A 12,984-nucleotide genomic window follows, 5' to 3' on the forward strand; every position below is an offset into this window, starting at 1 on the left:
AACCTCTGCTCTTGGATCCATTCTTTGTACCCCATGATATAAAGCAACTATTTACAGAATTTACAAAGTAAAAAACTAATTTAGTTGATAATAACTGTTTTACTGTCTGCAAGCTGCGCTAAGGTGTGTGTGTGTAAACCATAGACTGTAAAAAAAATATGGATGTAGTGTCCGTGACGTCACCTGTAGTATTCTGAAGAGCAGTTTTGAAACGTAAAGTAGGGTCGAGCTGGCCGTTGCCACAACCTGATCTCACAGAATTCCGTGAAATGAACACAGGCCGTTTACCTCAAAATCTGTGGTAGTTTCATGGAATCGCCGAAAATTCCGTGATGGGTCCACGGACGTGATGCCTATGTAAGTCAATGACAGTAAAAAGTAAGATTTTATGAATATTTATAGGCTACTTTTATATTTTGGAGCAACTAACTCCACTCCTACCCTAAACCTACCCACTCTCAACAATATAAAACACATTACAGGCAAATAAAAGTACAGCCACAGGTATTTATTGCAAAATCTGACCAAAAACAATTGCATTCCAAGTCTTCTGAAGTCATAAGATATCTTCATGTAAAGAACAGAGTTGATCTTAATGTTTTAATCGCTGAAATGATGATCCAGTCGATCCGTCCTCCGTGCACACACTCATTCATATATCATTCAAATAATACACACGACTCTTGAGCATGACGCGAACGGTCACGAGACACACGAGAGCCAATGGTATTTTACAATCAAAGCTGACGTAATGACGCAATTGGTCACGAGATGTATGACAGCCAATGCTGTCAAACCTGATGCAACGTTTCTTCCGGCGGTAAAATTTGAAATGTGTTGTTTATCATCTTCCACTGATGGAGATGCTGATTGCTTTTGTGGATTTTCTTCACACAAATCAATTGTTTAGCCTCGGAACACTTGGAATATGTGTAGTTTTTGAATAAATTGTGCATGCAGTCGTATCTGCCTGTTATATCCTGTTTTTTTTATAATACACAAATGGGTAGGTTTAGGGAAGGGATTGGGTTACATGTTCAAAACGTGTCTGAATACCCTAAATTCAAAAATAATTGCAAATAAAATTATGTTGGCTGATTAAATCGATAATCACACTCCATGTCATAATGGCAAAATCATAGTTTCATGACAATAACCATGCCTAGCGCGTCTGTGTGCCGTCATTGACATAGGCATCACGTCCGTGGACCCATCACAGAATTTTCGGCGATTCCGTGAAACTACCACAGATTTTGAGGTTAAAGGGCCTGTGTTCATTTCACGGAATTCTGTGAGATCAGGTTGGTTGCCATCTTGGCAGCGCGTCATCGCTCGTCACTCCCGGATAACAGAAGATGGGCAAAGAGGTGGGATGTGGGCGGAGCTAAGGTGACGTGATGACTAACAGACAGCAAACGAATGGCTATCCACCTTTTCACGGAATTTTGTGAGATCAGGTTGGTTGCCATCTTAGCAGCACTTCATCACTCGTCACTCCCGGATAACAGAAGATGGGCAAAGAGGCGGGATGTGGGCGGAGCTAAGGTGACGTGATGACTAACAGACAGCAGACGAATAGCTATCCACCTGTCACTCAAAATGGCCACGCCCTTAATTATGCAAAACTTTAAGGCTTTATATAATGTAAACAAATTAGTTATAAAAAAAAATCACCCCCCTCACAGTTGTCATGAAGGGCAAAATTAGCCATACATACCAAAAACACAGTTTTTACCAGGCTGTAAGCATGTTTTTTTTCTGCTGTAAAGTTGGCCATTTTAACATGAGGCTCAATGAGATTTTGCTCCCTTCTGGAGCTTGTCCCTAGCAGCCAGTCGATGAATTGCAGTTTAAGTCACTTCTGTATTGGCTTCAAGATAAACTGGGGGATGTTGCCGCTTGGTGTAAACTGACAGACGTGTGCCGGTGTGAATGGAAAAGTCAGCACCAGTAGAATTCACCAGTGCTGTTTACATATACTGTGCAAGATGACGCCTTTTGATTGGTTAACGTCCATCCATCAGAACTTTGCTGGCAATGCATTTGCTTGACATTGACTAACTTGAGCTACGATTGACACCTCACCAAGCCTGTAATGTGCTTCCTGGATATATTGAGTCACCCAAACGCCTGTGATTGAAGGAGAATTTTATAAAACCTCTGGACTAAACTCACCTGAAAGCAGTGAAAGCAACTTATTACTTATTATTAGTAAAATAATAAGTTAATAATAATATTACTTTTTTTATTAGTAAAATTAGAGTGAAAGTTTTGCAGCTTGTCATTTGTGTTGCTGCGCCATTTCCATGGGAACTCTGTGCCGCTCCAGTGTTTGAAATTGACTCGATTGTTCAACGCTCCTGCCCATTAAAACACGTCAAAGTTATAAAGCATTTACAAATATGAACATCTAGAATTAACACATTACATGAATAAAAATCACAAATATTAAATCATGAGTTTATAACTAATTTTGAAATTCTATGACCTGCTCAGGTGCAAAATGCCACTCCTGGCACGTTATAGTGGGATAATAGTGGCACTTTTACATGTTTTATTGTTGTTTTTGCAAACACAACGAGAAGGTCCTCACCGCAGAATACTCGATCCAGGGGGCGTGGTTGGAACCAGATTGCAGCCGTGGTTAATGGTTGACCGTGTTATGTATGCCGAGGAAGAAGGGGGGAAATGTTAAAATTATTAGTGAAGATGCTCACCCAGACTTAAGCAGCGAGTTCTGCCAAATCTTTGCTGGCCTTATTTGAGTGTTGTGTGCATGATGTAATGCCCTGGTAGAAGGTAATCCTTTCTGGTTTGAAAGGGTGAAAGGATGAATGAGTGATCTATCGTTTGTTTTGTTTTAGTTTTTTTCCCCTTATGTTTCGTGTTGAGTTTCCCACTGTATTCAGTGTAGAGTTAAGTGGTTCTAACTTAACAATTAAACACGGGGAGAGATTTCCAACGTGTGCTCTCAAAGCATGACTTTATTACAGTGCCAGGTTTACACTTCCCCCGCCTAACCACAAGGGGGCAACGTCACATGTCCTATAAAATCCTTTAACACTACATCCCCCTTTCTAAGATCAGTTGTTCTGATACATAACTCATTGTCTTTTTCTCAAATATTCCTGTAGAACTATAAAACAAACTACATCTTAAGAACACTAAGCATATGAACATTACCTGAAAATCTGAACTAAGAAGGTGGGGTAGACTGCCCAATCCTTCTACTGAGTGTTGGGGTTTATCCTGCCCTAGGGCTGGGCGATATATCGCATGACATTGTTAAGCGCCATCACCTGCTTTCAGATAGAGCGGCATTTACTACACAGAGCCGTAGTTCACTGACAAGCTGAGCCATATCGCATTGATTATCGATAAGTCCGTGATAATTAATGCGATATGGCTCAGCTTGTCAGTGAACTACGGCTCTGTGTAGTAAATGTCGCTCCATCTGAAAGCAGGTGATGGCGATTTACTACTAATCAAGGAACCGGCTTTACTGACGAGATGCGCCTAACAATTTCATGCGATATATTGCCCAGCCCTATTCAGCCCCGTAGAAAATCACTCAGTCTCACCAGGGTTACCTGCTATTTAATCACAAAGTCCTTCAGGTACCCTGGAGGTCACCTCTCTCTTTCAGGGTAACGTGCCAGAGGCTCAGGACTGCATGGTTGAACTGGGCCCTGCTCTGCCTGATCTGGCCTCACTGGCTGACCAGTAAGTTGCTCTGGCTCTGGTAGAATGGTCTGCGCTGCTGACGCCACTGGTGTAGAGACGGCGTGGTTTCGGTTGCGGCGGAGGTTTCCTCGGGGAGTGTCAATGACGTATGACCTTGGTGCTGCCGCCTGTCTTATCACTGTCCCCTTCTCCTTTGTGTCCTTTACCCAGACATGGTCACCGGGTGTCAGTCTTGTGAGATGTAGAACTCTTTTCTGTGTCTTTTGTTGAAGCTCAAGCTCAATCTCAGTCTCTTTTTCTGTTCCTCCTCTTTGAGTTTGGTTATGTCGGTTATGGCGAAGATAGACTTGCAATGTTCCACTACTGCTAATGAGGTTGTTGATGTGAGTTTAGCTACCTCAATGAAATGGGAAAAGTAGTCTACCACCAATAGATACTGGTTATCGTTCCACTGAAACAAGTCAGCACCTACCTTTGCCCATGGTCTATCAGGGAATTCTGTAGGCAGCAGTGGCTCTTTGGGGTTGATTCTTTCTTTTGCACATATGTCGCAGCCCTCGACCACTTTCTGAAGCTGTGTACACAGTCCTGGCCACCAGACAGATTATTTGGCTCTTTCCCGACACTTTGCTATACCTTGGTGTCCTGCGTGCAGTTTCTGAAGGATGTCAGTCTGTAGCAGTTTGGGAATAACTAACCTACATCCTTTCAGTAATAAGCCGTTCTCCACTGATAGCTCTTCCTTGACATGTGCGTACGGTAGGCAAGCTCTGTCTATTGTGGATCTGTCTGGCCAGCCCTCAGTACAGTACCTTTTCACTTGGCTCAGTATTTCATCACGTTCTTGGTGTTCCCTTATTTCTTGTAGCCTCTTTTCTGTAGCTGGGAGGGTTGACATGATCATGTTTACGTACAGGTTGACTTCCTCTTCCTGCTCTGGCTGCCCTCCGTCTCGCAACGGCTTGATAGCACGTCTGCCGTGGCCAATTTCTTGCCGGCCACATGGGAGATGGAGAAGCTGAAAGCCATCAGTCTCATTCTCTCAGTCTCTGAATGCGTGGCGGGAGTTCATCCAGGCTCTGGAGCCTAGTAACGGGACCAGTGGCTTGTGATCCATTTCAACGTGGAACGTGATGCCCACCAGGAAGTCTGAGAAACGCTCGCACGACCATGTGATTGCAAAAGCCTCTTTCTCAATCTGTGCGTACCTTTTCTCGGTGTTCGTGAGTGCTCTGGAGCTATACGCGACTGGCTTGAGGTGGCCATCCTTCTGTCTCTGGAGCAGCACAGCTCCAAGTCCAAATGATGATGCGTCAGCTGAGACGACCGTCTCCGCTTTTGCGTTGTAGAGCGCCAGCCCTGGTGGCGTGCTTTGCTCCTCTTTGATGCTGTTGAATGCTCTTTGTTGATCAAATCCCCACTTAAACACGTTTTGCTTCTTTAACAGGTCCCGGAGTGGCTGTGTCTTTTCTGCCAGATGAGGAAAGTACTTTCCCAGGTGACTGACCATTCCGAGGAATCGTCTCACTCCACTCGCATCCTCAAGCTCCTCCATGTCTGTCACTGCCCTCACTTTGTTAGGATCTACTCTCACGCCGGCTGCATCTATGATCTGTCCGAGAAATTTGACATGGCTTTTTGAAAATTCACATTACTCACCTTTCAGCGTGACGCCTGCCTCCTGCAGCCTCCCCAGCACCGCAAGCAGTCGTGTGTTGTGCTGGGCCTGTGTGTCTCCGTACACGAGCACATCGTCCATTTGGCACAGGATGCCGTCGAGTCCCTCCAGTATCTGAGACATTCTCTTCTGATAGTGTTCAGGTGCCAAGGATATGCCGAAGCAGAGGCGGTTAATGCAAAACCTCCCAAAGGGAGTGAGGAATGTTGTGAGGAGAGCGGACACCTTGGCAAGGGGAATTTGCCAAAACCCTGAGTTTGCATCAATTTTTGAGAATACTTTGGCACATTCTAGCTGTCCCAGTGTGTGTTCGACTGACGGGAGCATGTGTCTCTCCCTCTTGACTGACTCGTTCAATTTGGTCAGATCCACGCAGATGCGCACCTCATCTTTGCCTGGCTTTGGTACAGTGACCATTCCGGCGCACCAGTCTGTGGGTTGTTCAACCCTTGAAATCACCCCCATCTCTTCCATGCGCTTGAGTTCTTTTTTTACTTTAGACATGAGAGGCAGTGGGATTGAATGGAAGAGCAGCGGACGAGGAGGACGAACCTAAGTCCAGCTCCTCCTCCGACGTCCGCCTCTCGCAGTCTGTCTCTTGTCGTCTGCGAGAACAACAGCCGTCTCCGGACGGCGAGCCAGATCCATCTGGGAACCCCATGATTTTAGACGCCGCTCAGCCTCTGCTCGAGCGGGGCCGTCCCCAGATGCTGAACCCTCTCCCCTCGAGAAGAGGGCCAGACGAGAGCGGAGTGTTCTCAAGGGAAAACAGTTTGCACAAGAGGCTCCCTCGAGAACCTCCCGTGCATGCTCTTCCCCCAGACAGTAGACGCAGAGTGTGTGTGTATCCTCAGGCGTAAGATGCCTGGTACACGGCTCAGCACACCTGCGGAAGTGGCGTTGTTTCTCTGCGCACTTCATGTTTTTTTCTCTTTAGGATCGCTTTAACGTGAAACAGGCAAAACAGTCCCTGATAGTGTTGTCACGATACTGGAATTTCTAACTTCGATACGATACCTAAAACAGTATCGATATTCAATACCATTTTCGATACCACGGGGAAAAAACGCTGCATATACTGTCAAATAGATATTTTTAATATAATAAAAAAAATTCCGTCTATTGAAAGTCGAGGAAATAAAAAAATTCTTCTGAGATCACTTTATATGGTAAAGCTTTTTCTCATATATAAACGTTGATCAATTACCATTACAATTATCTCACAAATATTTGCTAACTAATTGTGTTGCAATAGCTTACATACAGCACAAGGAAGCTTGATTCAAATTGAATTTAAAAAGACGAGTAAACAGTAATAAAATAAGAACAAATAAGCAAATTACAAATAATAGCACAAATAAATACAATAGAATAAAGATACAAATGAAATAGACTGCTTTATTTTTTTTCAGGTAGGTCTAACAGTATTCAGTCAAGACACTGAATATATAAAAAAACAAAGTAATCAAATTTAGAATAACATTGGATAATCTTCATTGTAAAAAATTAAATACAGACTAATTCATTAAAGTTACACAAGTTAATCAGTCAAGAGCAGCAAGTGATCTGTTTACGTTAATACTCACCAAGATGGGCATTGAGACATTTTTGGGGGGCATTGAGTGTATTTGACCATAAATAAGCTGGAAAAAGGAGCTAATTTTTGCACTTGTATGTCAGAAGCGGCTTTATTATGGTATGTGTGTGCGATTCAGATGTGTGTGCACTTGCGGGAATTAACGTTAGTAGAATTAACGTTATGTGCAATCCCGCGCAAAATTGTGACCGGTCACACCAACACTTAACCGTACACAGTCATGAGGAAAAATCCAGTATAACGCGCGTTCGCCGTGTTCAGATGGTTAACCGGACTGCATGAGAGGAGGCAGGTGCGTGTCAACTCACTGTCGGTCGGAGAGGAAAGCGCAGCTGGTATCGATACTGTAGAAAAGGAGTATCGTATTGTTTCAGATATTTCAGTATCGATACATATAGAAATATCGATATTTTTGACAACACTAGTCCCTGAAGACGAAAAGATGCTGTCATGTTGGCAGGGCACCCTTATATACTTCCTGGTCGCACTTTGATGACATCATAGGATGTTGCCGGTCAATAGGATTGACGTAATTTGATAGTGATTCAGGCACCTGTCACGCTGGAGGCGTTCCCCGTAGCATCAGCTGACGCAGCGTGAGTTCCCTTTCGAAAGGGAAATCTTTTTATTATTTTATTTTTTTTGTCCATTTCAAGTAAAAATATCTAAAAATGCTTAAAACAAGATACATTTTATACTGCAAGTATAATTGTAAGTTTTCTTTAACATCATACTTATATAGTTTACTATTTATATCTTTTTTTTGCACTTTAAGTATATTTCTATGTTCCCATTTAGGTATTTTTTTAATACTTAAAATATGTATTTTAACTATTTCCATAAAAAACAACAACATTTGATTCATGCATCCTTTTTTATCAACAATTTTAAATAAAAAGCTAACTACGTCTGGATGGGATTCAGAATGATGATCAAAACCTTGATGGAGTAGATCGAGTCCATCAACACCCCCAAAGCTTCACAGTCGTTTCCTCTTTATGAGTTCATAATGACATCATGACTTTGCGTAAACACACACGGCACTTTCTAAAGCCAAATGACTTGTGATCTGTACGCATTTTGAGCTATCCGCGTGTATGTCTACGCCGTGTGATTCTGCGTGTATGTGTACGCCGAAACGAACCATCATCTCCGCATGTATGTCTACGCCGCATGATTCCGCGTGTATGTCTACGCCGTGTGATTCCGCGTGTATGTCAACGGCGTGTGAATCCACGTGTATGTCAACGCCGTGTGAATCCACGTGTATGTCAACGCCCGTGTGATTCCGCGTGTATGTCTACGCCGTGTGATTCCGCGTGTATGTCTATGCCTTGTGATTCCGCGTGTATGTCTACGCCTTGTGATTCCGCGTGTATGTCTACGCCTTGTGATTCCGCGTGTATGTCTACGCCGTGTGATTCCGCGTGTATGTCTACGCCTTGTGATTCCGCGTGTATGTCTACGCCATGTGATTCCGCGTGTATGTCTACGCCGTGTGATTCTGCGTGTTTGTCAACGCCGTGTGATTCAGCGTGTATGTCTACGCCGTGTGATTCTGCGAGTTTGTCAACGCCGTGTGATTCCGCGTGTATGTCTACGCCGTGTGATTCTGCGTGTATGTCTACGCCGTGTGATTCCGTGTGTATGTCTACGCCGTGTGATTCCGCTTTTGTGTCAACGCCGTGTGATTCCGCGTGAATGTAAATGGATATATAAACATACAAAATTATGTTTTTTTGAAAATGTAAAAATGCTGAATGTTTCTTGTGATGGGTAGGTTTAGGGGCAGGGGAAGTGTGTGTGTGTGTGTGTGTGTGTGATGGGTAGGTTTAGGGGTAAGAGCAGTGTAGGGGGATAGAATGAAACGGCGTTGATAAACACGCTAAAAAGCGATTATGCGTCTTGATAGCACGCCAAAATAGCATAGCGAATTGGCGTGTCATACATATGCTATTTCATGAGATCAGTCTGATGAGTTCGACATGTCATTCGATAACACATTGTTTTACATTTGCATAAGCAATCCTCTATCACTACTGCTGCTTCACCTTTGCAGGTGATCCAGATCCAGTGTTTTGATCCATAGATTCTGTACTATTTCAGAAGATGTGCAATAGTGCCCCCTACCATATAACAGTGAAAACATGGATAGCCAGAAAATTCAGTCAATGCTGAGAAAGAGTAAAGTAGATTTTAAGTAAATTCCTATGTATACTACCAGTGGACTAGCCTTAGCATAACATTTCCATACAGTATCTGTGCGTGATGGGATCTCAGGTCAAATGAAATGATCTCTGTGACGATCCTTGAATTGGTAAACATTTTTATAAACTTAATATATTAATTCTGAATGTAGAATGAGACAGACAAGGATTTTATGCATTATTAAAGGGGCTATATGCGTTTTTCTGAAATTTAAACTCGCAACTGACACCTGTGGCCAAAAAACAGAACTGCTCTCATTTTCTGCTCGCTCTCCCAGCAGTGGTGACGTCACATCCGCAGACAGCGCGGGAAAAGACGACCCGCCAGAAAATAGGAAAAATAGGATACAGGCTTATAGGTGCACCCACTGTGAGCGGACAAGGTGTCAGTATGCTCATCAGGAGATGTTTGAGTCATAAATGGTAAAATAAAAAGGCTATTGTTACGTTTATTTTGGGGAAAAAGTTGCATATAGCCCCTTTAAATCATTGTGGTGGAGAATCTCTCTAAATAAACCATTAAATGACACGTTTCAGAAAATGCATTTGAAATGTTAAATTAAAAAAAAGAAAGACAAACTAAACAACAGTAACTTGACACCACATGAAGCTATTCAAAAAAGTCCAGTAAATGAAGTTAGTAAAATTAAATTAACCAAATGTTTTATGAAGAACAAAGGCAGGAGATTTTTCCAGTCCGGTGAAGATAAAGAACAGGCTGAACAAAACCACCCAGAATAAAACAGATCAAACCAAAAGAAAAAAGGTTTGCAATAAACAGTTTTGCAAGTATTACAGTGAATCCTGCGATAATAAATGGCATATATTTAATCGACATGGTAACAGTAGTTATTAGAATGAGATGAAACGCTCTTCTCTTCATCTGGTTTTCCGCCTCTCTCTCTCTCCCTCTCTCTCCTGGTCCTGACTGCTTCAGAGCTTTGAGAATAGCCACAAGGAAAAACAACTGGATGGAGAGGAAGAGGAGGAACTGAATCGCGTAGAAGTATATGTAAATATACAATTTTTCTTGGTTTGAAGTGAACATGCAACATAAACAGGATCCAAGAATGGTTATCCAGCCCGCAGTGCAGCAGATCACTCTATATCTGAGAGGTTTGTACTTCAGAAAGGTTACAGGATAAACCACTGCCAGGTAACGCTCAACACACATCAGACACTGAAACAGAGGACGACCCGTGATGAATAGTCCTAATAAAAAACATTGTAATTGTGTGAGATCTGAAACCGCAATACAAAAATAAATTACAGCCAACAAAGCGTTCAGACAGGTACCAATCTCACAAACGGAGAGATTGAGGTTAAAGATCTCTGATGCAACTCCGTTTCCTGTTCCTGTGATGATGAGCCAGATCACATAGGAGTGTGTAGGAAGACCAAACAAGACATTGATGAAGTACACACAAATGTCCAATGTCCTAGTCTGTATTTCATTTAAATCATTTGTGAAATTTGTAGGTGCTTCAAATGTGAAGTTCACTGTAGAGTTATTCATCTTCTTCTTGTTTACCTCTCAGCTCAAAAAGGCTAAAGACCCCCTGCAGTGGAAATCAAGTATATAATATTCAAGTAAGTATAATATTGCTTTTATGTCTATGTGGTGTTTTAATATGCTTAAACACATAAAGACCATAAAGTGTAGCCATTCAGGAAATTGTTCTGTATAAAAATATTGAATTTTGCAAAGCATATTTAGCTTCTGTCTCATTTTAACAGAACAGAATAGCTAAATTTGGCTAAATAAAATTTTCAAATATATCTTTTCATGACTGCAATACTCAGCATGATTCTCATCTCTGTCCCAGGCACACATACAGTCTCAGGTTCACACAGAAAGCAAAATTAGTTGAATTGAGCATTGTTTCAGAAAAAGGACCTAATATGTTTGTTGTTTAACCATTTTAAAATTGAAAAATAACATGTCAGTTTGCAACTGAAATAAAAACAAATCAACAAAAGTACAATTTTAATTACGATACATTATACAAAGGCTACATCTGAGTTCAATAAAATAAAAGTCTAATATCCTATAAATAATAACGATCAAGTGTTTACTCTTATAACATAGGTTCATACAGTAAATATCAAGTTTAAGAGTTTATCACCTGAAGAGTGAATGTCCAGTCTCTCTGGATGTGTATAAATCTCTGTGCTGTGTTTTGTAGACTGACTTCACAGCTGTCATAAGAATATATGTGCATGACTTCATCTGCTGCACGTCACATAAAACATCAGATATGCAAAAACGATAAAAAGGGACACATATGAACTGATAGCCAGTGACTTTTACCAATGCACATTTCTAGGGTAAAAACAGTATTAGTATTACTCTACTGTTTCCATACTCTAAACAGCGCATACATTTATATACAACCCCAAATCAGAAAAAGTTGGGACAGTATGGAAAATGCAAATTAAAAAAAAAACAAGAAGGGATTTCTAAATTTACTTTGACTTGTATTTCATTGCAGACAATATGAACACAAAATATTTCATGTTTTGTCTGGTCAACTTCATGTCATTTGTAAATATGCATCCTTTCCTGTCATTCAAACCTGCAACACATTTCAAAAAAAGTTGGGACAGTAAAGCATTTACCACTTTGTAATGTTGCCATTCCTTTTCACAACACTTAAAAGACGTTTAGGGACTGAAGACACCAAGTGATGAAGTGTTTCAGGTGTAAGTCTTAAGGTTGGCAACAGTTCGGGGTCTTCGTTGACGCATTTTGCGCTTCAAAATGCGCCACACATTCTCTATTGGAGACAGGTCGGGACTGCAGGCAGGCCAGTCAAGTACCCGTACCCTCTTCCTCCGCAGCCAGGACTTTGTAATGTGTGCAGAATGTGGTTTTGCATTGTCTTGTTGAAATATGCATGGACATCCGTGGAAAAGATGTCTTCTTGAAGGCAGCATATTATGCTCCAAAATCTCTATGTACTTTTCAGCATTAATGGTGCCTTCACAGAAGTGCAAGTTACCTTTGCCAAGGGCACTGATACAACCCCATACCATGACAGACCCTGGCTTTTGGACTTGTTGCTTGTAACAGTCTGGATGATCCTTTTCTTCTTTGGTCCGGAGCACACGGCGTCCATTCCTCCCAAAAAATACCTCAAATACTGATTCATCTGACCATAGTACACGTTTCCACTGTGTGACGGTCCATCCCAGATGCCTCCGAGCCCAGAGAAGTCGACGACGCTTCTGGACACTGTTAACATAGGGCTTCCTTTTGGCACAGTACAGTTTTAACTGGCATTTGTGGATGTAACTACGTATTGTGGTACTTGACAAAGGTTTGCCAAAGTAGTCCTGAGCCCATGTGGTGATATCGCTTATAGATGAATGACGATTCTTAATGCAGTGCCGCCTGAGGGATCGGAGATCACGGTTGTTCAGCTTAGGCTTGCGCCCTTTTCCTTTACGCACTGAAATTCCTCCAGATTCCTTGAATCTTTTAATTATGTTATGCACTGTTGAATGTGAAATATCCAAATCTCTTCCTATCTTTCTTTGAGGAACATTGTTTTTGAACATTTCAATAATTTTCTCACGTATTTGTTGGCAAACTGGCGATCCTTGGCCCATCTTTGCTCCTAAAGGAGTAGACCTTTCTTGGATGCTGCTTTTGTACCAAATCATAATTACAATCACCTGTTGACATCACCTGTTTCAAATCACATCATTATTTAACCATTTTACCTCATTATTAGCCCTAAATTGCTCCTGTCCCAACTTTTTTTGAAATGTGTTGCAGGTCTGAATGACAGGAAAGGATGCATATTTACAAATGA

The 12,984-nt window shown here is 41.8% G+C and overlaps 1 protein-coding gene across 1 annotated transcript; it reads right to left on the bottom strand.

Annotated features, from left to right (window-relative positions):
* Positions 1–5,858: 5,858 nt before the first annotated feature.
* Positions 5,859–10,682, bottom strand: LOC307137825 (uncharacterized protein; the record flags this gene model as incomplete). Its single annotated transcript, XM_079835789.1, has 2 exons — positions 5,859–5,967; positions 10,003–10,682. 2 exons carry the CDS (start codon positions 10,680–10,682, stop codon positions 5,859–5,861), a joined length of 789 nt encoding a protein of 262 aa, XP_079691915.1.
* Positions 10,683–12,984: the final 2,302 nt, after the last annotated feature.

This window comes from Gobio gobio (assembly GCF_949357685.1).
Source record: "Gobio gobio genome assembly, chromosome: 14".
In the NCBI taxonomy this organism is placed as follows: domain Eukaryota; kingdom Metazoa; phylum Chordata; class Actinopteri; order Cypriniformes; family Gobionidae; genus Gobio; species Gobio gobio.